The sequence below is a fragment of the Talaromyces stipitatus genome, genomic scaffold (genome assembly GCF_000003125.1).
Source record: "Talaromyces stipitatus ATCC 10500 scf_1105507295487 genomic scaffold, whole genome shotgun sequence".
NCBI lineage: Eukaryota > Fungi > Ascomycota > Eurotiomycetes > Eurotiales > Trichocomaceae > Talaromyces > Talaromyces stipitatus.
In genome coordinates, this window is record NW_002990120.1 from 802,263 (window position 1) to 830,107 (window position 27,845).

Sequence of the window (27,845 nt, forward strand, 5' to 3'; positions counted from 1 at the left end):
ATTGCCACGGATGCTGTCAGGGTTGAGAGTAACGAAATGGGGTCGAGTTAGGATCTGGATCCGCTGCGATAGACGCTAAAGAAGAAGACCCACTAAACCTGTTTATGTAATACGAGTATTCGGATTGACCAATAGAAAGCCGTCTAACACGATCTTCTTAAGTTATGCCTTCCTCTCGTAGAAAAGACCCTTCGAGTTCTGATCAGGCTGACATAAGTCTATTAGATATGAATCTGGGCATTCGTAATACGCGGAATTTAGTAGTTGATAGGCAGCAGAATACTATATAAAGCAGCTCGATCTTGGCGTCAATTGGCATGGCACTCATAAAAGAGCCATCGGACTCTAAAAATGACCTGATATTGAGGCATACAATGAGTTCTACGAAGATACTGCTCTCAAAATCCATACCATCACACTTGAATAGACCCTTGGTGGAGATACTCGCGATCGTCGTGAATCATACCTGCACCTGGGCAGCCCTCCTCGATCTCACATCCAGCCATGCCGACTCTCGAACCATACAAAGGCGACTATTATCTGTGGAACTACGTACCTAGCCTGCCGGCAGCTGTAGCATTTACTGCTGTGTTTAGCTTTCTGACCACAATGCATACCTGGAAGATGGTCACAACAAAATCGTGGTTCTGTCTTGCATTCGTCATTGGTGGCCTCTGTTCGTCTTTCCTTGTACTACACTATTTTTTACCATTGAGATTCTCGTTGAGAACTCGCGACTGATAAGTCTTGATTGTATAGGCGAAGTCGTCGGATATCTCGCTCGTGCCGGCGCCTATAATGCCACCGGTTCCTTGATGCCCTATCTCATCCAAGCTATTTTCCTAGTGATAGCCCCAGTCTTCTTCGCCGCATCACTATACATGGTATATTCTCGCATTGTCCGAGCGGTACATGGTGAATTATTTTCGCTGGTTCCACCACGCTGGACGACATGGATCTTCGTTGTTGGAGACTGGACTTGTTTGAACATTCAATCAGGGGGCTCTGGATTGCTGAATCACGCCAGCCTCGCCTCCATTGGGAACTATATCATCGTTGCTGGGTTGATTGTCCAGGTCTTGCTGTTCGTTGGCTTCATGATCTGTTGCGTCATCTTCCACAAGCGGTTCGGGGCACATATAGCAAAGACTGGAGCTATAAGCAATGCCCCCTGGAAATCGTGCCTGCATATGCTCTATACGACGTCAATCCTTGTTCTGATACGGAACATCTATCGAATTGTCGAGTTCATGATGGGACAACATGGGTATCTTCTGGAGACGGAGTGGCCGCTGTACGTCTTCGATGGGGCATTGATGATTCTGGTCATGATCGCGTTCTACATTTGGTACCCTGCTCGGCTACAACCAAACTCCAGAGATTCGATGATCGAGCTCGTAAGTGATAGAGGTGACTCGGCCGAAGGTGGACGACATATTGGATAGACTGGGCAAGTTTTCAACAGTGAATTGACACCCGATCTACATAACTAAGTGGAGCAAATCTATCACCCCATATTTTCTGCCAATCGGAGGCTGTGGATACTTGGCTTTTACGATTCTCGTATCGGTGCCTGTTTTGTATTTATTCAAGATAGATTGGATGAAATGTGACTCTTCGCTGTTGTCTATGACTCTATTATTTCCTGATATATGTCGACCAAAAGAGTAAATGCGAACTGCTACGAGAAGGCGCAGTCTAGCATTACTCGAACCATAGTCATTGGCCAGCCTTAGGCGCTGATTTCAGCACATGAGACACTGTTTCATACGCTGTATTATATACCGTATCTGTCTGTCGATACATCACTGTTACTGAGGTATTTCTACGGAATAGCGCGAGCAGTGGCTGTGTTAGACTGTTTTCATACGTCACAAATAGAAGTAATACGACTGTACTGAAACACAGCTGCCTGTCTCCACAGTGTACGGTGGCTTGGCTCCAGGGACAGAAACTCTCTCTCTGTCTCTCTCACTCTTTTTGTTTGCTTCATCGATCGTTACTTTACCACTCGTTATTTGCCTACTCTGTGCAGATGACTCTGAAGCGAATAGCTTCATTTCATCCATCAACCTAACGACATTTTTCTACTCGTACCCGATTTATTACCATCGACTTACGATAGCCTTCCAATTGATGATGATCGATCTTGAACGCCGCCTGTCACTGTCAGGCGTGCAATGGACAGTATGCAATACCACATTAGAAAGCGAGCGCAGTAAGTCTTTTCCTGTTTGTCTATCAGCAACGTCATCTAACAGCTTTATGCGATAGTATCCGAAGTGCCTCTCTGGGATAATGGCTGGACTTTCCATCATCTCGGTCTTATAGTGTGCGCCGCCTGCGGTTTGATAGGGATAGTTTGCTCTCTTTTCTTAGCGTTTATGCATGCGACACATTATAGTAAACCTCGAGAACAACGACAGTGAGTCCGACGCTTCCACTTGCGATTTTGGTACTCTTTGGTGGAAAAGAATAACAGATGGCTGACGTGTAGCACGTGAACAGTATTCTGCGAATCTTATTTATGGTCCCCGTATACTGCACCGAATCATTCCTTTGTTTCCTCTTCTACCGAGAATCCGTCTACTTCGAAGTCTTGGGATCGTGCTACGAAGCCTTCGCCCTTTCGTCGTTTTTCACGCTGCTATGCCACTACGCTGCGCCCGATCTGCACGCGCAAAAGGATTATTTTCGTATGATTCGACCAAAGGAATGGCTCTGGCCGCTTAGCTGGTTCGCAAAATGTTGTGGTGGACAACGTGGGTGCTGGAGGACTCCTCGGAGCGGTTTGACATGGTTCAACGTGAGTGAAAGCCACCTGTCTTGATGTCTGATTAATCGAAACGAATGGGAAACTAAACTTCTATGGTGTAGATTATTTGGACCGGCATCTATCAATATTGTTTCATTCGAGTCGCCATGACTATAGTTGCAGTTGCTACGCAGGCATTCGGCAAATACTGCGAAGCTTCTCTGAGTCCTGCATTTGCTCACGTTTGGGTGGGTTATCAGTGTCTTTGAACTTCTTACTTCACTACTAATGAAGCACGTTAGGTCCTTGTTATTGAATCTGTGGCGGTTTCGATTGCTATGTACTGCTTGATCCAGTTCTACGTCCAAGTTCACGGTGATATGGCACAATATAAGCCTTTCTTGAAGATTACCGCAATCAAGCTGGTCATTTTCCTATCATTCTGGCAAACGGTACGTTTTCTTTTACTCATTCTGAGATTGATTACAGCGAATTAATGCAATGTCCATAGACTGTGATTTCTTTCTTGTCATCGTCCGGCGCCATCAAGCCATCCGAGAAACTGGCAAATCAAGACATCCAAATCGGCGTCCCGAATCTTCTTCTATGTATTGAAATGGCGCTCTTTTCAATTCTTCACCTCTTCGCTTTCCCGTGGCAACCATACCAATTGAAAAACCAGCAAGCCTCAGACGATCCTCAATACATCAACGGTCAGATTGCTTACCATGGCGGTTTCTTGGGAACAAAGGCCATGATCGAAACCTTCAATTTGTGGGATTTGGTGAAAGCCGTTGGACGAGGTTTCCGATGGCTGTTTGTCGGTTATAAGACACGTACCAACGACCCGAGCTATATGCATCGTGACGACAGCGCTTTCTCTCTCAAGGCCCCGAATACCGCTGACCCGCAGACAAGCATACCGGGGCCGAATGTAACTGCATATGGAGGCCCATCGCATCTTGATACCGCCTATCATCCAGGCAATCAATATGAAACTGCGAGTGATGAAGGTCAAGAGCTTCTTTCACATGCACAGAGCAATCCGCATTCGCCGTATCCAGCTCATAGAGGGACGGCATTAGACACACTTTCGGATGAAGAAAGCACCACTGGTGGTGGATATCCACATGCGCATAATCGCTATTACAACGATTCATATGACCTCGATGTGCCGCCGAGAGCTGGCAATCTTTCAACAGCCGAGCCACGACCTATATCTCCTCAACCGTATAGGCCATATCATCCGTCACATAGTCCATATGAAGGAGCTTAAGGTATTCTTTTCTCTATAAAACAGCCTAATGCTTTCTTCACCTTGCATTTACCTCATGATCTTCATATCCCATGATGATGTCCCCGGATCTGGTAGTAACGACCATGCCAGTTCGTTTTTTCTTCTTAATATCGGTCAGTATTTCACATGTCGATGAATCTGTACTTTATTTCCTCTTTTGCCTTGATTTTTCAACTTTCAACTTTCAATTTTCATTTTTCATGCTCATGATATCCCACGTGTCTTGGTGTATAGAATTTACCTCGTCTCATGACCATCATACCAGTTCATATCTCCTCAGGTTGGGACCTCTTTTTTCTCTTTCTGGACTGGCTACCCTGAATCTCCACAGCCCCGAATCTTCCTTGCATTATTGTCTCTATCCTCATTCTCTTTATGTTGGAAGTTTCTCTTTCCAGGAGTTTATAGCGACTCGGGCAGTATTATAGGTTTGGCATTTTGGCTACTTTATATTGGATTATTTTTCCTGTTCTCAAATTTGAAGTTTGTGCAGTATCGGTAGACTTTAATTGGAGGTATCTAGGTAGATTTAAGCTAAGCTAGTTGTACGGGGATGCCTCTTATGAAAAGTAGGTTGTGCCATCGACTGAGGGAATGGATCTCGATGCGAGCTTCAGGTTAATTACCCCTTAATGACCTGCACTGCCTTGAGATTCGTTGCACCTTCTGAGCTTGATCGGCGAGGGAACGGAGATTACTGTTACCGACTGGGGCTTCCCGGTCGGTATCGTAAGTAATGCTGTACCTTATTTTGAACAGGCAGTGGAAGGTAGATAGCTGAAAAGAAAGAAATGGGTAGTAACTATCATATCATTCCTCATTTCTCATGAATTCTGTTCATCTTTTCTTGCTTGTTTTACATAATTTGCAATCCGCTTTCCCTCAATTCATCATCAAATCGTGATTGAAGAGCCATATGAGACTTGCGGCCTTTCGATGGATCACCAATTTGCTTCCCCGTCTCCACGATGGCTGATTTTTTGCCTAGTTCGCGAATATGCTTAACATTCTCGCCTAGGCGGCCAAGAAGGGAGATGAGCGCCACATCGTTTTCTTGTGCGAGAGACTCTACTGCAAATGATTTGGAGTCTTGTGGAGTAAGAAGAGAAAGGCCGGATACGAGAGCAGATATGTTGCGAAGTAATGAGTGTGTTCCCTGGGTTGTTGGGGTTTGACTCTTGCCATCTATCGCTGATGGTGGCAGGTTTTGGAGGAATGATCTTATGAGGCGTATACGAGATTCGAGTGTCTTGACAGCATTGAGGCGTGTGGAGAGATTCGCAATGACTGTATAAGTACCAGACGTTAGTCCAAATTGACTTGGTGGCGTTTAAATCAAGAACCCACATTCTTCATTTTCTGGTGACAGAACCACAGATTCATCTGCATTTGAGTCTCCAACCTCTACTGTCGTTGCCGTCGCTTTTGGAACAGGTCTGCCCAACTCTTCAATAGCCATGGCATTACCAGCGCCTCTGGCCACAAAATCAACACTTATCATTTCAGCCTCGCCGGTCTCTATCGAAAATGGTAGCTCGCGGAAACGAATTTGTAAAGCCTGCTTATCATCTCCAACCTGCGCTGCTGGTTTGGTATCCGCGACATTCTCTCCCTCAAATATACTCTCGTAAACAGTCACAGGGAGTTTCGCCCCGCTTGAAGAATCTGGGGATATTTGTGATGGGTGAAATGTGAGTAAAAGGGCTGATTCGTTGTACTCTTGTAGGATATGGCGATGTATGGCAAGGAGGGATGAAGAAGGTCCAGATTGCGGAGTTAGAGCGAACCATCCGACTATGTCTAGCGGAGGATCTTTGTGTACATCTCTGACTGTATGAACGTGTTAGCGTCAGAATCTTTTCGTGACGTTGTTATAGTTTGTAGGCATGTGTAACGTACACTGCTGTACCCGACTTTCAAACCAGCCCGAATCAAGAATAATCTCATTGTCGGGATTTGTAATTGTGTGGCACTCGAACGCATGTTCTAAAGTTATCTGTCGGCCTTGTTGCTGTCCTAAAAGCGCGCCCACGATGGGTCCAGTCTGTTGGCGGGCAGCATGTCTTGTAGCGTAGTCGGAGATGGTGAGGAGAACAAGAGGATGTAGTGCAACATGAAGCCCAGAGTCAGAAGGCCTTGTTGAGATCAGAAGATTATCTGTAGTTTCTGCCATAATTCCACCTAGATGTTTATTAAAGGAGAGACCAGAGACTTTCTTCCAGCGAGCGATAATGGTTGAGTACGTGTTGGATAATTTGAATGACGATGGATGCTTGACAGATGGAGAAGATGGGGAAGGCTGCGCGCTGTGTTTGTCTTGTTTGTACTGGAGCTCCCCGCATTCACATAAGCAAACTATCTCACAGTTTATTTTCAAACTCATCTTCTTTCTCAATCTTGCTTCATCGTTGAGTCGTTTACAGCTGTCTATTTCCTCTCACAAAAAGTAAAGCATCACAAAAAGCAAAGCATGACAACCCCATCATCATATGCTGCAGTCAAGAGTAATCTTGATGCAATCCTCGCTGACCCCTCAACCGCTTTCGATGAAACGGCCATAGAGAAGCTCAAGCTTGAACTCACAGAACAAACCGCTTCAAGTATACCAGCAAGTATCCTCGCACACATCTCGCAGGTGCTTCCAGTTCTACAATATGACCCTACGCTGCTCACGACTCTCGGAATTCGAGCTACTGCGTTCCTCAAGTTCTCCGACCTGCAAGCCTTGGATCCGCCACTCAACCTGCTCGCAGGTATTCAAGCTCCCTCGCCGCCGGTAAACTTATTGACGCTATCCCTACTTGCGAAAGCTAATCGGTTGCCGAGTGATGCTGCTATTATTGCTGGAGATTCGGATTTGGTAGCAACACTGGTAGAGCTCTGGCTTTCAACTCCCAACACTGAGGTTGCACAGGCTGCCGTGGAGGTGCTGTGGTCGTTGCTAGAGGTTGATCATGTCGAGACTGAGACGGTTATTGGCTCGCCTCAAAATATCGCTGCTGGTCAGGGTCTCTTATGGAGAAGGATTTTCACTGACAAAGATGTGTACGGCCTCTTATTCTCGATCTGCAGCCTCACCAATACAGAAACCACTTCTGGGCTGTCGAAACGAGAGAAGACTGTTGCGCAAGGACGGCTATTGGACTTTATAGTGAAAGTTGGAACGCTTCGTTGGGATTGTATTACGGAACCTCAAGTCCCTGAGGTCGAGGCCGAATATCGGAGTAAGAGCCTGCTTGAGTTTGCAGCGTGCCATATGGTTGATACTTCCGATGTATTGATGCATATGACACTCTTGAATTTCTTCCGGGAACTGGTTCTAATCGACGCTCCGGGTCTAAAGACTGCTTCTCCACCGCATAAAGTCTCACCCTTCTCTTCTCGGTCTCTCGATTTCGTTATAGAAAAGAATCTGCATCAGCGAGTCCTGGGATATTACCTTGATCCATCTCAGCTGGACTCTATTAATGTCACTTTTCTTGCCAGTCCTGTCATGGCCTACGTCGCACAATATGCACAACTCTACCCCAACCATCTACTGAACAGTCCACGGGAACTACTTGACAAAATATTGTCTCGAATTCACAAGTCACTTGGCATCCCATCCGCTCAGTGGGCGCACGGCGATGTCCCCTTAGGTGATCTCACAATTTTGAGCTCTCTTCCACGGGTAATGCTCGTTGAAGCTAGCAGAAGGTCTCTTAATCCACTGCAAGCAGTTCCTTTCAATCCACCAAATAGCGCTTGTTACCAGACACTTGCGAGAGTTTTCCACGGGCCATCATCAGTGTCAGGATCATTGAATGAAGCTATAATTATCAGTGATGCACCTACCGATGTTTTCAAAGAATCTGTGGCTGCACGTATACTGTATTTCACATACCTCAACGAGCATGCAAACTTGTGGCAATGTGTGGTCACTGCCGCGGATATTGTTGCCATGAAGGATACAGCTCTCGCTGCTATCTCCTTGATTGGCGCTGTTATCACCGCCAATTGGAGGACAATGTCAACAGAAGACGCCCAGCATATATCGTCTTCGCCATTCAAGCTTCCTTCCGAGGAGGACCTAAATCAACAACCCTCTACCGGGCCTGGACTACTGCCTACTTCTGGGTCATGGGCAGTTTTGACTCCTCCTGCACTGACGACAGTCCTTCCGTACCTCTTCAAACCTCCTCTATCCTATAGCAACTTTGTGGCAGGTGGTTCTGGGGACCCTGAAAATGCTGTATGGAAACTAGCTACAGCCAAGTATGATGTGCTGGTTGATCTCCATAAGATGCTAAAGGATTCAACAGCGCAAGTCGAGGGCTTTGCGGATATTGTGCGGACTTTGGAACAGCGTATTCGCGATGGGCCGCAAGGACCTGCGATGCAAGTTGGTAGCCGTGTAGAGGCGCTTGAGCTGTAGAATAACAGAAATATCAGTTGAATTCAAATGATGCTCAATCTACAACATAAAATCAAACACATACCGCGTAGATAAGATCCTATATCTCCGAGCTGTCTATAAAAGGAAATAAGAGGGTCCAAACCCTAACGGCCAATGAGGTCGGGTGCGGGGCGGGCAAGCTTTCTGACATTTCTTATCGAAAGAAATTCTCCACCAAATTAATATTTCGTCAGGTTTACAACAACAAACATTCTCTGCAACACCATTTTTAAAATCTATTTTATTGCAATGACATGAGCATTTAACTGAAACTCTATTTAACGCAAAATGTCTTTTGGTGGCGGAAGAGGCGCCAGAAAGCCACTGCCTCCAGGCTCGGAATTCAACTGGCAAAAACTGCCTGGAGAACTTCCTGATGGCGCCCCTACTCCTACATTCCCAGTATGCGCCACGTCCCGTTCGACATACCCTGTCTCTCTGTCTTCCAAAATTCATCTCAAGTAATGAAACATCTAACAATGCCCAACCAGCCATATGACACCCCCAAAGCCGAACCGTTATCAAAACGTGAACGAGCCGAAGTTGACCAGTATCGAGCGCTCAGAGATCATTTCCAAAACGGGCCTTATTATGCGGCTGTAAATGCTGCCAGTACTTCTGCTAAGCAGGGGACCAAAGAGAGAGCGCAATTCGATCCGTTTCATGGCATGCCATCGTACAGTGCTCGATATCAGAAAAGGAAAAGGACTGTGCCGAAGATAGCTGGGAGAGAATATAGTGAGTTCATTAAACTGGATCAGATGCCTGCGATAGACTAATATATCCGTCGCGTTTCAGTCGTACATTTTTTCCCTCGAGAATTGTGGCGCGTCGTACGGCCGGATTACAAACCGGATAGACCGGACACTCAGACAACGGGCACACGATGGAAGCGAGTACAGGCCCAATTTGAGGATGTCGGAGACGAGGATGTTGAAGAAGATGAACAAGACCGCAAGCGACAGAAAGAGGAAGGTGATGACGAGGAAGAGACTCAAGACGACGATGGTAAAGACCTCGACGACGACGTTGAAAAGGAAGGAAGTGAAGAAGATGACGAATTACGAGATGATGATTTCTCCGAGGACGACGACGAGATGGGCGGTGATTACAATGCGGAACAGTACTTTGATGCCGGTGACGATGATGGGGATGGGGATGGCTTTGCTGATGGTGGCGGTGGAGGAGGAGATGAAGATTTCTTCTAGTAGCAAGCTGCGTTTCCTTTGCTACAATATCTTTGTGTATATAGGATACCCAAGCGACGGCATACAATTCATGGAGCGTTCAAGTGTATATCAAATCTTGTTCGTGCATGGCATTGCGATGCCCACGTAAATTGACCAGCTTACAACTATAATGGTCCGGTACAATGTAGCTCTCAAAATGTAGATACAAGAATCTTAGGATTTTTCTCTAGTCACATCCTTCACAAGGTTATTGAAGATCGCTGTCAACCTACTTTCCTCCACTCCGACACCGGCCCGCACCAATATCTTTCCACTTCCTAGATCGATTCTACTCTTTCTCCCCGCCATACACTCACAGACTTGTCGGAGGTTGAAAACATCAGAGAATGGCTGGAGAAAATGGCAGGACGAGGTCAGCCCTGATTCTATACGGTTCTGAGACAGGAAACGCACAAGAAATAGCAGAAGAGCTTGGTCGTACCGCAGAACGTCTCCATTTTGTGACGCACGTCAAAGAATGTAACGATGTCAAAGCAGTAAGTGTAATCTTTCAGATATCTTCTTGAGATTATACTAACAATATGTTAGGATACTCTGGCCTCGTATTCACTTGTTATTTTCGCAGTGTCGACTACCGGTCAAGGCGATTTTCCGCTGAATGCTCGTGGCTTTTGGAAGACGCTTCTGCTGAAAAGACTTCCGCCTACTTTCCTCGGCGGTGTTAAATATACGCAATTCGGGCTGGGTGATAGTTCTTATCCAAAGTATTTGATTCCTGCCTACTCTTTTTTATTAATGTCGCTAACGATTGCTAATAGGTTCAACTGGGCTGCTCGCAAGCTACGCAAGCGTCTATCCCAGCTAGGTGCTACCGAGATATATCCCTGTGGAGAAGCTGATGAGCAGCATCCAGAAGGGTGAGTGCTGTCCTTTGTCCAGTGACATATTATACGGATGCTTACTAAATCGAGCAGACTCGAAGGAACTTTCCTTCCATGGGCCACCAACCTGCGCAACCATTTATTAGAGCAGTATCCTCTGCCAGAGGCCCTTCAACCCATACCAGATGATATACAGCTCCCACCAAAATGGATTTTGGAAGAGGCATCTACCCAGCCTCTCTCGTTGGGTGACTCAAATCAAAGAAAAAAAGATATATTGCTAGAAGAAAGCGCGGAGCCCCATTTATATCGCCTGGAATCCGATAATAGGCCCATCCCGGATACATTAACCGTAACTCTGACTCAAAACAAACGAGTTACTCCTCAGGGACACTGGCAGGATGTACGACATATATGCCTGACCACCCCTGAAACACTGATATATTCCCCGGGTGATATGATTTCGATTACGCCTAAGAACTTCTCGGTGGATGTTGATGAAATGCTAACATTGATGGGCTGGTCGGATGTGGCTGATAAGCATCTGTCATTTATCCCTGGTACCCTGCTACAAGGGCGACCCAGGAATGAGCTCCCAGCTCCTCCTATCCCATATCTTGCCAACACAGAATCCTCGCCTATAACCCTTCGCACCCTTCTCACTGAATATCTTGATATTCGAGCGATCCCACGGCGGTCATTTTTCGCAAATATTGCCCATTATACTACAGATGAGCAACATAAAGAGAGGCTTCTCGAGTTCACGAATCCGGAGTTCATTGATGAACTTTGGGATTATACCACCCGCCCACGTCGAAGCATTCTCGAGGTTCTGCACGATTTTGGTACGGTGAAGATACCCTGGCAACATGCTGCATCAGTCCTACCTATAATCAGAGGTCGTCAATTCAGTATTGCTAGTGGCGGTGAACTCAAGGAATTGCTAAACCAGAAAACCGGAACGAAATTCGAACTTCTTATAGCAATTGTGAAATACAGAACTATTCTCAAGAAGATTCGAGAGGGCGTCTGCACTCGGTATCTATCAGTGCTTCGGCCTGGAAGCACTCTGAAAGTGCAACTACAACGTGGTGGTCTAAACCCAACTTTGAAGCAACTTGTTGGCCCTGTGGTCTTAGTTGGACCTGGTACGGGCCTAGCACCACTAAGAGCAATGATATGGGAAAAAGCAGCGATGATCAAAGCTTCACAGGAGGATCAGCTAGAAGCTCCGTTGCCCAAGATTGGATCTACGATTCTACTCTTCGGTGGCCGAAACCGTGCCGCAGATTACTATTTCGAGGAGGAGTGGGAACGCCTGGAGAAAGAAGGATTATGGAATCTCCAAGTACTGACGGCATTCTCACGGGATCAACAACAAAAAGTCTATGTTCAAGACCGGATTCGAGAACACGCTGAAGGTATATTTAGATTATTACATGAAGATGGAGGATCAGTGTTTGTTTGTGGATCATCAGGCCGAATGCCGCAAGCTGTCAGAGAAGCGCTAATTGAATGCTTTCAGCACCGAAATTCATCGGTTTCTGAGTCCATCACATATACTCGTGAGCAAGCCGAACATTTCCTCCTGGAAATGGAGAAGACTGGACGCTACAAGCAAGAGACTTGGTGATCAGTGAAGGACTAGCCATGGGATGATAATATCTACTGGTTCAGTCATGCACTTTCGAGTGACCGCTGCTGCATACAGATACTACTCCAGGTGAAAACAAGGACTCTTTCCAAATTTGGACTTGACTCCTTTCCATGAACGTGCACATTTAGTCCATACTTACGGACTTTGCTGATCGCAAATTGCATTGATATTGTTTTCCATCACCCTCGGAGATTCTATCGCGTTGTTATAATGACCCGAAAACAAAAAATCTCCGATCGAGGCGCCTCCGTTCACTTGCGACTTGTCCCCCCGAGGCTCCGGATTCTATCTTGAATTCTAATTTCGATTTATGATTTTACTCTTACCTGGCTAAAGACAAAATGGCCCTGTTCGTGCATTGCATCATGTATATAGCTGGGGGGTTCTGGTCGCTCATGAATAGGGCTCAAAAGTTTTTGAGAACTCTGTTAGTTGACATCGAAACTTTTCTCGGGGCAACAATCTCCGCTGAACAGTCGTCCAAATTTACCTATACCAATTGCTGTCACCTGTCTTCTTTCATGACCAGGTCGCAGAGACCAGGGATTGGTACTCTTCTTTCTCCCTTTTCCACCTGGCTGATCTTTCGTTTTCTTCGCTTGGTAAAAAATCTAGATGCACCATGGCAAAAATCTGGCATGTCAACGATATGAGATATGTGAGTCTAGTATAGCTTTGCATCCCAACCAGTGATATACATAAAAATCACGTACTAACAACAGCCAATCAAAAAATAGGAGCTCCTCTAAAACAGAATATTGTACCTAGTTGGAATTGAAATTATTGACGGACCTCCGGATCCTCGGATCCAACCGGCCATCAAATGCATGCACGTCGAAGTTCTTTGTCGAAATAATACCTGATTGTTCCTTTTTGAAGGCACCCTTTCTATTCTGTAATATGAAGCTATTTCAAATGTCTGAAGCCTTTGCCAGCTCCAGTCTCGCTACGAGGATTTATCGTCGATAACCTGATACTTGATACACACAACTTTTCTCAATTAGACTCATAAAGTCCGTTTACTGACTATTCGCATTTCGACTACGCATCTTTACAGGGACAGGGGACTCGAGAACGGAAAGCAATTTGAACAAGGTATAGCTATATAGCTTTATCCTTGGTGGCACAGCCTTATGCATACGGGCATTTGTACTCCCAACTGCAGTAATAGTTCAACTTACAAGTCCATTTGAGAACGGACTGCTGCTATTGGATTGCCCCTGGTACCCGCATACGTGGATCAGCTATGCTGCATGCATAAGGGTAATAAGTAAAGGTGGAAAATTGAATATGTGGTTATGTCTGGGTTCTAACAGTAACCTATGCACAGTATTATTGCTGTTATTTTCTTTTGAATCTATTGAGCATACATTTTGTGAGCCTATGCTATCCATTTGAAAAGGAGAGAGGGGCAGGTGTGAAAAGTAGTATGTCAATCGCTACTTAACATTTCTTTTTCCTTCCTCTTTTCACTACACTTGATATTTCAAACAGCTCAAGTCATGGTTCCACAGCTAATCCATAATAGCTTTATATCAGAAATTGTACAACAATAGCTCGAAACTTTCGAAATTCTGTGCAGAAGTATCGTCAAAGCACAGACACTGTCTGTAGACCATGGACAGAGATGCAGGAACTATTGACAAAGTTAGGCGGTTATTCAATTGGGCCATCTCACAAACTCGAATAGCCAGAAGCTCTCCGAATTGAGACTCGAAAGCCATTTTTTCTCATTGTATGCCTGCTGGTCGAGATGTCGAGGTTATGCATATCATATTACGTATACCTATCTAACTATGTTTCCTCCGGTCCGACGCTTTTTCTAGCCTATACGCAAACATGCCGAGCCATCCTGCTCCTGATATGGTGGATATCTCCGTTAATAATCTCTCCGGTCATAGAAAAGACGCACCGTCTTGTTGGTTCCTTCGAGGAAAGATCTACAGATGACACCTTTTGATAAGTCTTGTAACCGGTGATTTTTGGACCGTGGACATGCAACTGGTTGGAGAACACTTCCCTTCGTTGAAATTCCTAAAATGATATCCACGATTTTCTATGGAAGATCAACACGTCGATGTACGGTGGCGGTTCAGCAGACCCTCATCACTCAGGTAGACCACCCAACCCCGTCAGATATCCAAATTCCTGAATCAGGTTCTCTATTGTGACATTGAGCCTCTTGTGTCTTTCAAGCAATGGTGCTTCTCGAAAAGCCTTCTATTAACTGATACTTTCTACGCAGTGAACGTCGATTGTGAGCATAGGAGTTCAGTATTTCACATGTTGCAAAGAAATCATCCTCTCCGGCCCTGATATTCTGAGCTGAAGATTATTATAGTGGCTCTAGGTTATTTCTCAAAAGGGTGCCTCTCCATACACGACATGAAGCTATCCTCTCTCATACTCAAAGAGCTTCTGCTTGTGATATCGAATATCCGGCTCACGGAAGCTCTAGCCTATACACCAGACCAAGTAGGGTTCAACCTCAACGAAAATAAGACTGCCACCAACCCCTTAGACTTTTGGGGTCAATGGCAGGATCATGAGTACCACCCATCGCCGAGCAATTGGCGGATGCCCTTTTATACAGTGTTTCTCGATAGATTTGCGAACGGGGATCCGTCAAATGACGATGCCAATGGGACGCAATGGGAGCATGATATATTATCAAATCAGTTGAGGAATGGTGGGGATGTCCGGGGGTTGATGGATAGTTTTGATTATCTTCAAGGGATGGGAATAAAGGTGACCTTACTGAATCCCGAGAGGATCATATGCAGGCATTGACCTTCTCATAGGGGCTTTATTTAGCCGGTATGCCACATATCAATCAACCCTGGGCTGCCGATGGATATTCGCCGTTAGATCTCACGCTGTTGGACCGTCATCTTGGTTCCATCGATGATTGGCGGTTGATGATAGCAGAGGCTCATAGGCGTGGGATGTATGTTGTTATGGAAAATACCATGGCGACGTAAGTATCTATACTCACTGATCTTGTTACAATAGCTTGCTCATTGTGAATAGGATGGGAGACCTCATAGGCTTTGAGGGTCATTTAAATAGCTCAGCACCATTTAATGCGCACGGGTACAACCACGTATGGAAAACTTCTCGTCGTTATCATGACTTTCAACCCGGAGACGAGTGGATGAATGAATGCAAATGGGAATATCCCAGATTTTGGGACGATCTTGGTCATGATATTATTGAGACTAACCTGACTATCGGCTGTCAAAACAGTGAATTTGATCAGGTACTGCCAAATTTTGTGTATATGCATACAATTTGAAATGCTAACTGACTTGGAACAGTACGGCGAAGTATCTTCATTCGGCGATTATCCAGAGTGGGAACGTCAAATTACAAAGTTCGGCTTCGTTCAAGATCGTCTTCGGGAATGGCGACCTGATGTGAGACGAAAGCTGGAGCTTTTCTCTTGCATCACCATAGCCATGCTCGATATTGATGGGTTTCGGATCGATAAAGCTTTACAGGTTACTCTTGATGCTCAAGGAGATTGGTCAGATTCCATGCGGCAATGTGCTCGCCGATTCAACAAGAATAATTTCTTCATTCCTGGGGAAATCGTTTCTGGGAATTCCTTTGGTGCTTTGTATATTGGTCGGGGCAAACAGACTAACCAAACTCTGGATAACATCACAGAGGTTATTACGATGGCAAATGATTCCGTTCCTGGTCTTCATCTGCGCTCCCAAGAAAAGTCAGCTTTGGACGCGGCGGTATTTCATTATACAGTATACAGAGCACTCACCAGGTTCCTAGGGTAAGCATTACAACGAGTGTTTCTACTTCAGTATACTAACCCTATCAATAGCATGGACGGGGTTTTTGGCGCTGCAGGTGATCCGCCTACGAACTTTGTGGAGTTATGGAATGGCCTGGTTCAAACAAACGACATGGTCAATACGAATACTGGTCAATTCGACCCTCGACATTTGTATGGCACATCAAATCAGGATGTCTTCCGGTGGCCGTCTATTACGAATGGAGTGGAAAGACAGATACTGGGCATGTATATTGTCTCGCTGTTGTTTCCAGGGATGCCGGCATTAGTATGGGGTGAGGAACAGGCATTCTATGTCCTGGACAACACGAATTCCAATTATGGTGAGTAGTAGTGACCGTGTACATTGAATTCTCAGTAATGTGACTACAGTATTCGGTCGTTCTCCCATGACATCTTCATTAGCATGGCAGTTGCATGGTTGCTATAAAGTTGGCTCCGTCAAATATTTTGATTTTCCAACTGATAGTGCCTTGCGTGGTTGCATGGATGACAGCGTTAGTCTCGACCACCGTGATCCGACTCATCCTGTTCGAGGACTCGTCAAGACGATGCTCGAAATGCGCCAGAACTATCCAGTGCTCAACGATGGCTTCTATCTGGAACAGCTATCGAATATGACCCATGATCTATATCTGCCGGGCAGCAATGGTACTCGAACTGAGACTGGTTTATGGAGCATTTTACGCTCACGTTTCGTCGCTACTCAAGATTTCACAGGACAAGGACAGGGCAATCAAAGTGTATGGCTGGTTTACCACAATGATAATGTCACAGTCAACTATGAATTTGATTGCTCCGATGAGCAGCGGGCGTTGGTGTCTCCTTTCGACTCTGGTACAACATTGAAGAACTTGTTACCTCCGTTTGAGGAATACACTCTCGAAGCAAGCGTCCACAGGCTAGGGTGAGATCCATTATAGACGAGGATACGAGCATTGATTAACACATTTTAGATTGGAAGGTTCAGCGGAAGTCAACGGTTGTCTGTCTAACATGACACTTGCTGCTTACGGTTTCAAAGCATTCGTACCCAAAAGTGCATTCATCGCTCCATCACCCTATATCACAAAGTTTGAGCCTGGCCACGATGCGCGTCTACTGTCAACTACCGCAACTGGGGAGCGAGTACCGGTCAGCTTTACTTTCTCGGAAGAAATGGACTGCGATACTATCACGTCTAGACTTTCCGTTACTTCTAGTGTTCTGAATGGGGAAGCTGCTCGATTTGATAACACGTCAATATCCTGTTATTCATTGACGGAAAGACAGCCAGGTCCTTATCAGGGAACCTTTGCAGGCGTATTTAATTACTCCATTGAACTCGAAAATGTTTTTCATGGTATCCACGAAATCGTTTTGAATAATGTCACTACCAGGGACCAAAGCCGTGCTACCAATGTAAGCATCATCTCAGTCTCACTCGAAGCACATGCGCTAATCTGCTACAGTCTGTGGACCATTTCCTCATTCGTATTGGGTTTCAGGACAATCCTATGGTATGGCCTAAGCAGGCAAACTATAGCAAAGGTCTTCTCTACGCCGATGATTCAGGCGATGGTAATCTCTGGATCTCCCACAAAGCTTCAGGTGCGGATCAGTGGCGATACTCTCTCGACTTTGGATCCTCATATAGTCCTTGGATTCCTTATACGAGTGCCAACGTCTCCATCGCTCCAAAGAATTGGTCAGGGACGAGGTTACAAGCTTGGGACGGTGAACATATAATCGTTCAATATTGGAATAGAGTGACCGGAAGCAGCAACCACTATCAACATGGAGATCTTAACTGGGAAGGTAAACCACCACGTCGCTTCCCTCATCTTTGGATTCAAGGCGACTTTAATCAATACGGGTATGATTCTGGGTATCCAAGTCAAATGCATCTTCACGATGACACTGGTCAGTGGGAGTACAACTTGATGACTGAATGGCCCACTCATTTATCCCTAAATGTCTGGGGCATAAATGAAGATGGGCATCCTGATATCACACAAGTATATGGAGATATTGATGGTGACATGATTTTGGATCGCATTCCTCCAATCTCGTTAATTAGCAACGTCATCAACGTTACTGAACCTCCTGCATGGCCATTCCTCTCTTGGAAACTGTCTCTTGATGATGGGAACCTCCGAATAAGCCGCATTCCCCATGGATCTCAAAAGACGCAAATTGCAATATTCATTCTTCTTGGTGTTTGCCCAGTGATATCTGCTGCGCTGGCTGTTTGGATATACTTTAAAGTATTTTACCAGGTCAAGCGCATCGTTTTCGGTGTCACGCAGAGAAAATTTCGTACACATGCTCAACAATTGACGGACGATAGTGCAACTGATAATTCATCCGGCATAGATGAAAATGGTACTAGCTTTGTCAATATGCTGAGAAGGAATATCTACCGGCACCCTTCACCCAATCCCCTTGCCCACAATCAAGCCTTGAATGCAGACGCCGGTGACTCGCGCAGAACGGTTCTCATCGCAACAATGGAATACGATATCGAGGACTGGGGTATAAAGATAAAGATAGGTGGCCTTGGTGTCATGGCTCAACTGATGGGTGCAAACCTAGGACATCAAAATCTCATATGGGTGGTCCCCTGCGTCGGAGGTGTCGATTATCCTGTTGATCAGGTGGCAGAGCCTATGAAGATCAAAGTTTTGGATCAGTCATTTCTGATTCATGTTCAGTATCACTACCTTCGAAATATCACATACGTCCTCCTAGACGCTCCCATTTTCAGAGCTCAATCCAAGTCTGAGCCTTATCCGGCTCGCATGGACGATCTTGACTCTGCTATCTATTACTCTGCGTGGAACTCTTGCATTGCAGAAGCCCTGCAAAGATTTCCAGTAGACCTCTATCATATAAATGACTACCATGGTGCGGTTGCGCAACTTCACCTCCTTCCTAGAACGATCCCATGCTGCCTATCTCTTCATAATGCAGAGTTCCAAGGCCTTTGGCCGATGAGGACTACTCAAGAATGTGACGAGATTTCTCAAATTTTCAACTTGGACTCTGTTATTGTCAAGAAATATGTGCAATTTGGCGACGTCTTCAATCTTCTACATGCAGCAGCAACATACTTACAAATTCATCAGAATGGCTATGGTGCAGTGGGAGTATCAAGAAAATACGGTAAACGGTCCTGGGCGAGATATCCCATATTCTGGGGCTTGAGAGAAGTTGGCTCTTTACCCAACCCGGATCCTTCAGATACTGCAGAATCGAATCAGGATTCCCAGATCACAGAAGCACAGGTTGACCCAGAATTCGAAGCAAAGCGCTCGGAAATGAAAAGTGAAGCACAAGCATGGGCCGATCTTAGACAAGACCCTAACGCAGAGCTTTTTATTTTTGTTGGAAGATGGTCAATGCAAAAAGGTATTGATCTTATTGCTGACGTCTTCCCTTCGATTATGGAAAGTTCTTCCGCGACACAACTCATTTGTGTTGGGCCTGTGATCGATTTGTACGGTCGATTTGCAGCTATCAAGCTGAGTAAGATGATGGAAATGTACCCCGGGAGAGTATTTTCCAAGCCTGAATTCACTGCTTTACCGCCTTGTATATTCAGCGGCGCTGATTTTGCCCTGATACCTTCGCGAGATGAGCCGTTTGGACTTGTGGCTGTGGAATTTGGTAGGAAGGGTACTCTTGGGGTCGGATCAAGGTAATACCTATCAATGATGCCTTTAATTGTGATGTGCTAACTCAAGCCTGAACAGAGTTGGTGGTTTAGGGCAGATGCCAGGGTGGTGGTACACCATGTGAGTCTAACATCTTTAAATGAGAAGATATCGTTCTAACAAAAAAAGTGAATCCATGACATCTAAGCACCTCAATCGCCAATTCAAACAAGCAATATATGAAGCATTACACTCAAACACACCAGATCGAGCTATCATGCGTGCGTGGTCAAGAAAACAAAGATTTCCAGTAGCTCATTGGATCGAGAGCCTGGAAAGTCTCCATGTTACTTCAATTGCAAAGCATCGCAAGCACTCAAGGCAAGAGAACCCTTCGAGACCAAATTCAATAGTACGAATGAGTCTCTCGACGATTAGTCGAACAAGTATGCAGACTCCTGTCCAGCCAGTGGAGTTCCTGAGACAAATCGGTCATTACCGGAGGACGAATCAGCCAAGACCAGGGCTTCACAGGAGGGCAACGTCACAAGCTGTCAGTTTATTCAGTATTGAGAATGGGAACTCGTCGACTGAAGGGGGTAGTTCTCAGTCAATGGACGGTCAGGCCAGCGTTGACCACCAATGGCCTTTACAAGTGCCGCGTGCCGTGACGTACCCATGTTCAGAAGCCTCTGAGCAACCAACTATTACACGGATAAGTGGCAATGAATCCTCTGGAACCAGTACAACACCCAGTTTAGAAGGTAATAGCTCCCAAAATGCCTCGGTACTTGATCAGATCCGTGCAGTTCCCGAAGATGCTATGAGTAGTCGTCTTTCGATACGTGAACAAAACCGGAATTCTTCAAGTTTGAGTTTACTGAGCGTAGACAACATTATTCGTGAAGATCACACATTCAATCTACAAAAGGTGAATCCATTCTTTACCGATTCCTCTGGGCGGTATGCTCAGAGATTTGAAAAACGGCTCCAACATCTCAATGGGAAGAATTCTGAAGACCAGCTTTGCATCGAGCAATTTTTGTCAAAGAGTGAAAAGGAGTGGTTCAAGATGTATCGTGATATGAAACTAGGTCGAAGCCGAAGTCCCAGCCGAGCAGTAACGCCTGTGTTCCCAACACTTGCTCATATTGCATCTTCAAAAGAGGATGTTGATTCCAGTACCCCGGCTTCTGACGGTTCCCTCGAAGGAGGCAATATGTCAGAGGAAGAGCTCAAACTTCCTGACGGTTATGTTCCGCCTTCTGGGTTGAAGAAATTTATGTTATATCGAGTTGGGGATTGGCCAGTTTATTCTATACTCCTTTCATTTGTGAGTTATAAAGCTTGGAAAGCCCAGACGCTGGATTACCTGCTAAGGTCTGAATATAGGGTCAAATAATTGCAGCAAACTCTTATCAAATCACCCTTCTCAATGGTGAAGTAGGAGAGCCCTCTGAGAAGTTGTACCTGATTGCTACCATCTACCTCATTTTCTCAATCGTGTGGTGGATAGTATTTCGTTCTCTCAGGTCAATATTCGTCTTGTCTGTTCCATTTTTGGTAAGACCTCTTGAAACCCTTCTAAGACAGGTAATTGATTGCTATGATAGCTATACGGTCTAGCATTTACTTTTATCGGCATTTCTCCATTTGTCACCGTCTCGACTGGACGATGGTGGATGCAGAACGTCGCCACGGGGCTGTATGCAGCTGCATCCTCTAGCGGATCCATATACTTTGCACTCAATTTCGGCGATGAAGGTGAGTTCATGTTACTGTCCTTGATACCTTCCAATAATTTTCTAATAGAATATTTCATCTCAGGCAACGCTTCAGTCGGATCTTGGGTATACCGTGCCTGTGTCATCCAAGGGACCCAGCAGATCTATGTTTCGTTCCTCTGGTACTGGGGCAGCAGACTAGCTGCCGCATCTCAGGCAGGACTCACAGGGACCAGTTTGGCAGACTCTCATCCTATATTGCTGACAGGCGTCGGTCTAGGAATTGCAGCCATTATGTGGATAGTCGGTGCAGTCCTATTCTTAGGGTTACCAGATTACTATGCCCAAGCCCCTGGTAAAGTGCCGGCATTCTATAAATCGCTTCCACGGCGTAAAATCGTCTTGGTATGTCTGTTATCCCTTTTTCTCTTTTAGCAAATCCGATTAACAAACCATACAGTGGTTTTTCTACGCAGTCTTCATCCAAAACTACTGGCTCTCAGCTCCCTACGGCCGGAACTGGCTCTACCTCTGGTCCAGCAAACACGCACACTCATGGATGATCACCGTAATGGTCCTGATCTTCTTCATCGGCATCTGGGCCATTGTCCTCTTGATACTGGGCATTCTCTCCAAACGACATGCATGGTTTGTGCCTATATTCGCTATTGGACTTGGCGCGCCGAGGTGGTGTCAAATGCTCTGGTCGACTTCGAATATTGGGTCGTATGTGCCTTGGGCTGGGAGTCCGGTGGTTAGTACACTTTTTGGGAGGGGGTTATGGTTATGGCTTGGTGTTCTGGATGCGTTGCAGGGTGTTGGTAAGTCCCTCTCTTCTTCCCTGTGCCTTACCATCTCGATGATCGTTTTACTAATGAATATATAGGATTCGGCATGATCCTCCTAAACACCCTAACCCGCTTCCACATCGCATTCACCTTACTAGCAGCCCAAGTCATCGGTTCCATTGGCACAATCCTCGCTCGCGCCACAGCACCCGACAACACTGGACCGGGGGATGTATTCCCCGATTTCTCGGCAGGTGTACGTGATGCCTTCTCCAAGGCAGATTTTTGGGTTTGTTTGTTATTTTTGTTATCTATTAATGTCCTCTGTTTTCTGTTCTTTCGGAAGGAACAGTTGCAGAAACCTTGATTGGGAGATTATAGGCTGGTTGAATTCATTCTTTTTGTTTGGTAATAAGAAGCGTTTTCGGATTCATCCGATGTCCATTCTTTGATAAATCAAGCCTATTATATTTTCATTTCGCGCATATAAAATGTTTATGCCTAGTTAGTACTTGGAAATCATATACAACTTATTCCCTTCTCTATGAGGGAGTGTTTAATCCTATGGCCGTCTTCTCTCCTACCTAGGCAAGGAAGGCCACAGCACCTACGCCAATAATGCAGACGTCAGGAGACGCCCAAAGAGCTAATAGAAATTATATCAATTTTGGGTCCAATAATACATTCATCTGGTTCGCAAACTCTGCATCAAGGGGAAAAAAAAACTTCTCTCAAAACAGTCGGTAAAAACGAGGAGAGAAAAAGCCAGCCAAAGGAGATCAAATAGTAACCGAAGATGTATATCGATTACAACTCTTTCTAAACTCACTGCCCAACGTATTCCATATAAAAACACAAGAAAGTTAAGAAGAAAGAGTAAAAAAAAGATTTGAAAAACTGAAACATGCCATCGTTGAAATGGAAAAGAGAAAAAAAAAAGGGAATTCCACCAGTATACCAGGAAGCGCGCATACAAACATCAAACGCCGTATCCGAGGACCACAATCAAATTATGATCTGGAAAACAGAAACAGGAAGAAACGGAATGTATTTATGGCACAAAATAGCAGTCAAGAAAGCAGAAACTCATTTATTGTCTTTGTTTCATCAAAAGCAATGTCTTTCATGTCAAATGCTAGGGCTCGGGACAAGATTTGTTGGTGTGTTCTAATCACTCGTCGTCATCACTGGCACCATCGCCATTGGCTGGTCCTGCACTATTTCGATTACTGTTGAATGTGAGTTTGAGTTTTGGCTGCGCAGACGGAGTATCAGCGCCAAGAGCGTCCGTTGTAGAAACACCATCTGCGGCGGAAGATGTGCCTTCGTCTCTGTCATCAAAGTCGGCGAATTGAGGGTATTCGGTCGTTAATTTCTTCAGTTCCGCTACACATGTGCTCTGCGCGGCGTTAGTAGTTGAACTTCCAATATTAGTACAAGTAAACTTACCTCGATCAGATTGGCATCTGCGAACAAAATACTGGTGTCCTCGTTATATGTCCTAGCATTCTGACATAGGAGGTGAATATCTGCTCTGAATTCCTTCAGACTCTGGTATTCTTCCCGATTGATCTTCTTCCTTATCATTTCCATGGCAATGGGGTTTTTGATGATCATGTAGTAGTCAGGATAGTGCATCTTTGGAGGTGGCTTCATGAAAGGCTCTATGATAGATCTCGTCATAGGCTCCTCGTCGGCGTCTTTGTCATCAGGGGGAATCTCTTGCTCAAGATCAGTCAATGTCTGATAGACACTGTCTAAAATATTCTGCAAAGCAGCCCGGTCATCGCTGCTAAGAGTATCAACGACTTTGGGAGGTTTTCCCCTCTTGCGCTTGATAGCTGGCGTGTCTTCAATGGAATCGTCTGCTTTGCGTTTGCCCTGTAGTCCTTTGCGCCGTCTCTTGACTTGAGGCGTCTCAGAGCTCTCGCGAGATGGTTCAGGCGATGACTCCATACCACTTGCTTTGCGTGCACGTTTCTCCTTGTTGGAACGTCTTCGCTCAACCCTTGCGTCTTTACGGGCAATGGCATCTTCAATAGTATCATCGTCGGCATCAAGAGCCATAAGCCATTGATCCTCTGTAAGCCCGTCATCGTAGCGCGTGACCTTACGTTCACGCGCTCCACGACCAGTGACTTCCTCAACTTCAGCCTTGGCACTAGGGATATCTTCTGCAAGATAGATATCTGGCAACTCGTCTTCACCCATAAGCCGTGGATACCGATGACCTGGACCATACTGGTCAGTCCTAGCACGCTCTTGGTCAATCTTTTGGAAAATGATCAGTTCCTCGTCAGACCGTGCCATGATCTCATTCAAATCGTCATCATCCATCTCGTCCTGGTCATTGAGCTGGTCACCAGCTTCCGCACTCTCAAGTAAAGTACGAAGGAGAGCTTCTCGTTCTTCATTTGTAGATTTGTTATCGAATTTACCGGCTTGAATGACTTTACCATCCATGTCCAATTTGAACTGAGCACGTCCGAGAATCTTCTCTTCAACCGAGTTAGACGTGATCAAACGGAGAATTCGCACTTCGTTCTTTTGACCGATACGATGGGCACGATCTTGAGCTTGCAAATCCTGATGAGGATTCCAATCAGAATCGTAAATGATGACCGTATCAGCAGTCTGCAAGTTCAAACCCAGACCACCAGCACGAGTGGAGAGCAAGAAGCAGAAATAATCAGAGTTGGGAGCATTGAACAGTTTCAGTAGCTCAGAACGATCATCGGACTTCGTGGAACCGTCCAGGCGGAGATATTTGAGACCACGGAATCGCAAAAAGTCCTCCATGATGTTCATAATCTGAGTCATCTGGAAGAACAGCAACACACGATGCCCAGTAGCTTTGAATTTTGGCAAGACACGATCAAGAAGTTCGAACTTTCCTGCCGTACGCCAGATAAGGTCATTAGTTCCCCGACCTGGGTTCATTTGATCCTCAACCGGTTCGAAGACAAAGGGATGGTTGCAAAGCTTTCGCATTTGCATGAGCATATTGCTTAGACCGCGCATGCCAATCTTTCCTCCCTTGCCATCGCTGACGACCATCTTGTTGTGGGTAAGGAGTTGTTTGTAGAGCTTGGCCTGCAAAGCAGATGAACGACATTTGATAACGCGCTCCTGCTTGTCGGGTAAGTCCTTCTCGACATCCTTCTTCAAACGTCTGAGCAAGAAAGGACGGAGGACCTTATGAAGACGACGAATGACGAGCAGCTGCTCTTCTTCGGTCAAGTCTATCCGGTCTTGATTACCTGTATTGGCGAAAGGTGTGTTAAACCATTCATCAAAAGACTTCACAGACTTGAAAATGCTTGGCAAGACGAAGTTCAGCAAAGCCCACAATTCGGGCAGATTGTTTTGAAGAGGGGTTCCTGTCAAGATTAGGCGATAGCGGGTGTTGTAGTATTGGGTCAAAGTGCTGCTTAGCTTTGACTGAGCGTTCTTCATACGATGACCTTCATCGACAATCATGTGCTGCCACTTGATTTTGCTCAGCAGTGGGCGGTCTTTGATGATATACTCATATGTGGTAAGTAGAACCTGGAATTGACCATAGCGAATAGTCTGTTGTTGCTGCTTACGAACGGCTGGGGGTCCCTTATAAACGACTTTTGTGACTGATGGTGCCCATTTGTCAAACTCAAGATGCCAGTTTGTGAGTGTACTCAAAGGAACAATGACCAGGAAAGGTCCACTGTTCTTCTTGACTTCGATCAAATACGTGATCAAACTGATCGTCTGAATGGTCTTACCGAGACCCATCTCGTCGGCAAGAATACCGTTGAGGTTGTTGTTGTAGAGTGAAATCATCCATTGGAGACCTTTCAACTGATACTCTTTAAGCGTTCCGCCAACCAAGATGCTTGGTTGCACAGTAACCTCTTCTTTGATCCGATGAGCCACAGCGTAGTAATCGATCTTGCGACCTCCGCCTTCTTCGTCGGTATCGTACTCCTCTTCAGATTCTTCCTCTTCTTCAAATTGCTGGTCGCCTCCATACCGTTCTGCTTGGCTGCGTTGCTGCTCTTTGACAGATGAAGCAAGCTGTTTCAAGAAACCATCGGTCTGCTTGAGCAAATGAGAAATACGTGAATCCTTGGCTTGACCTAGAAGTTTGAGATAAGTCTCCTCATCGTTAGCTTTAAGGGCTTGCAGACGTTGCTTAGCAGTACGTTCAACACGTTTCTGCTCTTCACGCTCCATATACTGGTGTTGTTGAAGCATGACCCGACCTAATTTCTGCAGGCGAGCGCGCTGTTGGGCACCATTCTGCAAAACTTCTTGACCGCGTGTTAAGATTGCTTGTATCTTCTCGCCTTGCTTCCTCTTGTCACGATTTTCACGAGCGTCACGCTGTTGCTTCTCAAGTTTCTCGGTGATTTTGGCTTCCCGTAACGTCTGTTTCTTCATGCGACGGTGTATAGAACGATTTCCCGTCATTCCCAGGTTGTCGTAATGGAACATTTCCTGCTGAATTTGTTGACGGAATTTGCGCTGCTTCGGCAGAAGGTGAAGCATTTTATACTCAATCAATGCTTTAAGTTTCAAAGAGTCATCAGGTGCGGCAGTATCACCGCTTTTCACATCCCAGACGCCAAGATTTGCAGGAAGTTTCGCAAGCTCTGCTTTTCGAGCATTAATCTTGTTGTAAATGAGCAACTCTCTATCCTCACGCACTCTCTCCAAATCAATTCCAGTAGGGAAAATACTCGGGATGCGAACGCGATTCGCTCTGTTCGCATGGTCGGCATAGCTGATAGTTTTGGGAAACAACTCATAAGGCGACTGCATCTTCTCGTAGAAATTGAAAGTCTCAGCTTCCTTCTCGGGAGGTTCAGTCGACTTTTCTCCCTGAGATTCGGTAGCAGCTTCAATCACGGCTTCAGCGGTCGAGACGTTGGTGACAGGGGACACTGTTTGCCGTTTATTTGCACCGAAGAGCTGTCTCTGAAGAGATATGGGTACTGGCAAATTCTTCGTAAGTAGCTTGAAAGCGTGGATCTGGTTTCGTAGAATGGTCAACTGTTCAAGCGAAAAGCTTCCCGCTGGTGTTGCCAGTTTCTTCGCCGGGCCAGCCTGCGCGGCCTGGCCAGGTTGTTGTTGGCTTTCGCCCACTGCATTTGGGACTTGGGCTCCATTCGATGAGGATACAGAGGCAGATCGACCTAATGACAATGAGACTTACATTCATGATACTCACAGCTCGTGAAATGACTTACCATTCACACCATTAGCAACGTCCGCATTGTTCCCATTAGCTTGTTGTTGTTGTTGTTGTTGTTGTAGCTGTTGCTGCTGATACCTCTGCTTAGCGTAGGCCTGTTGTTTCTGCACAGCCGACAGGATGTTATGCGCCTTGATATACTCAGGGTCGTCATGGCGCACACCAGACCGTTGCATTTCACGGAATTTCTAATCATTGGCTATCAGTATGAACTAAGTAAAGTGGGAAAAAGTATTAGATAGTTTACCTGGTAGACTTCTTGCAAACGAGCAGGTGTGAGATCAGCTGGCAGAGCCACATTGCCTGGGAAGTTCGCACTGGCAGCACCCATATTATTGGGCGTCTGTTGTTGAATGGAAGCCATATTGCGACTAAATGTTTATGTTTTCTTTTGTTTGAAACTTGGCGGAGAGCCCGCCGAGGGCGGTTTGATAGGAAA

General features: G+C 45.7%; 7 protein-coding genes across 7 annotated transcripts, besides 2 other annotated features; 5 read left to right on the forward strand and 2 right to left on the reverse strand.

Annotated features, from left to right (window-relative positions):
• Window positions 1-504: 504 nt before the first annotated feature.
• On the forward strand, window positions 505-4,486 carry TSTA_054960 (DUF300 domain protein, putative; the record flags this gene model as incomplete). The annotated part of the gene is made up of 8 exons (XM_002487055.1): window positions 505-676; window positions 760-1,397; window positions 1,909-2,218; window positions 2,275-2,425; window positions 2,509-2,806; window positions 2,878-3,003; window positions 3,058-3,207; window positions 3,267-4,486. The coding sequence occupies 8 exons, from the start codon at window positions 505-507 to the stop codon at window positions 4,029-4,031; spliced, it is 2,610 nt and encodes an 869-aa protein (XP_002487100.1). The 3' UTR covers window positions 4,032-4,486.
• A 345-nt stretch (window positions 4,487-4,831) lies between these two features.
• On the reverse strand, window positions 4,832-6,297 carry TSTA_054970 (COP9 signalosome subunit 6 (CsnF), putative). The gene is made up of 3 exons (XM_002487057.1): window positions 5,952-6,297; window positions 5,400-5,882; window positions 4,832-5,339 (listed from the first exon to the last, which is right to left on the reverse strand). The coding sequence occupies exons 1-3, from the start codon at window positions 6,223-6,225 to the stop codon at window positions 4,909-4,911; spliced, it is 1,188 nt and encodes a 395-aa protein (XP_002487102.1). The 5' UTR covers window positions 6,226-6,297; the 3' UTR covers window positions 4,832-4,908.
• TSTA_054980 (uncharacterized protein) lies at window positions 6,284-8,498 on the forward strand (the record flags this gene model as incomplete). The annotated part of the gene is made up of 2 exons (XM_002487056.1): window positions 6,284-6,362; window positions 6,476-8,498. The coding sequence occupies 2 exons, from the start codon at window positions 6,284-6,286 to the stop codon at window positions 8,464-8,466; spliced, it is 2,070 nt and encodes a 689-aa protein (XP_002487101.1). The 3' UTR covers window positions 8,467-8,498.
• Window positions 8,499-8,643: 145 nt separating this feature from the next.
• TSTA_054990 (uncharacterized protein) lies at window positions 8,644-9,843 on the forward strand. The gene is made up of 3 exons (XM_002487058.1): window positions 8,644-8,889; window positions 8,979-9,225; window positions 9,286-9,843. Exons 1-3 carry the CDS (start codon window positions 8,776-8,778, stop codon window positions 9,693-9,695), a joined length of 771 nt encoding a protein of 256 aa, XP_002487103.1. The 5' UTR covers window positions 8,644-8,775; the 3' UTR covers window positions 9,696-9,843.
• Window positions 9,617-9,669: a microsatellite.
• A 220-nt stretch (window positions 9,844-10,063) lies between the features above and the next one.
• Window positions 10,064-12,199, forward strand: TSTA_055000 (NADPH-dependent FMN/FAD containing oxidoreductase, putative; the record flags this gene model as incomplete). Its single annotated transcript, XM_002487059.1, has 4 exons — window positions 10,064-10,213; window positions 10,266-10,441; window positions 10,496-10,594; window positions 10,652-12,199. 4 exons carry the CDS (start codon window positions 10,064-10,066, stop codon window positions 12,189-12,191), a joined length of 1,965 nt encoding a protein of 654 aa, XP_002487104.1. The 3' UTR covers window positions 12,192-12,199.
• A 2,401-nt stretch (window positions 12,200-14,600) lies between these two features.
• Window positions 14,601-22,731, forward strand: TSTA_055010 (alpha-1,3-glucan synthase, putative; the record flags this gene model as incomplete). The annotated part of the gene is made up of 15 exons (XM_002487060.1): window positions 14,601-14,963; window positions 15,017-15,192; window positions 15,246-15,474; window positions 15,533-16,005; window positions 16,057-16,349; window positions 16,399-16,933; window positions 16,983-17,427; window positions 17,478-19,705; window positions 19,761-19,802; window positions 19,851-20,994; window positions 21,054-21,224; window positions 21,275-21,425; window positions 21,489-21,790; window positions 21,846-22,206; window positions 22,272-22,731. 15 exons carry the CDS (start codon window positions 14,601-14,603, stop codon window positions 22,538-22,540), a joined length of 7,182 nt encoding a protein of 2,393 aa, XP_002487105.1. The 3' UTR covers window positions 22,541-22,731.
• A 92-nt stretch (window positions 22,732-22,823) lies between these two features.
• On the reverse strand, window positions 22,824-27,770 carry TSTA_055020 (RSC complex subunit (Sth1), putative; the record flags this gene model as incomplete). The annotated part of the gene is made up of 4 exons (XM_002487061.1): window positions 22,824-23,572; window positions 23,623-27,347; window positions 27,402-27,594; window positions 27,654-27,770. 4 exons carry the CDS (start codon window positions 27,768-27,770, stop codon window positions 23,345-23,347), a joined length of 4,263 nt encoding a protein of 1,420 aa, XP_002487106.1. The 3' UTR covers window positions 22,824-23,344.
• Window positions 27,442-27,480: a microsatellite.
• Window positions 27,771-27,845: the final 75 nt, after the last annotated feature.

Excerpts from the sequence above, each read along its gene's own strand:
- TSTA_054970 (XM_002487057.1), bottom strand. The coding sequence starts at position 6,225 with ATGGCAGAAACTACAGATAATCTTCTGATCTCAACAAGGCCTTCTGAC. Across the intron at positions 5,883-5,951 it reads TGAAAGTCGGGTACAGCAGT|TCAGAGATGTACACAAAGAT; the intron begins GTACGTTACACA and ends ACGTTCATACAG. Across the intron at positions 5,340-5,399 it reads GTCACCAGAAAATGAAGAAT|TCATTGCGAATCTCTCCACA; the intron begins GTGGGTTCTTGA and ends GTACTTATACAG.
- TSTA_054990 (XM_002487058.1), top strand. The coding sequence starts at position 8,776 with ATGTCTTTTGGTGGCGGAAGAGGCGCCAGAAAGCCACTGCCTCCAGGC. Across the intron at positions 8,890-8,978 it reads CCCCTACTCCTACATTCCCA|CCATATGACACCCCCAAAGC; the intron begins GTATGCGCCACG and ends ATGCCCAACCAG. Across the intron at positions 9,226-9,285 it reads GATAGCTGGGAGAGAATATA|TCGTACATTTTTTCCCTCGA; the intron begins GTGAGTTCATTA and ends GTCGCGTTTCAG.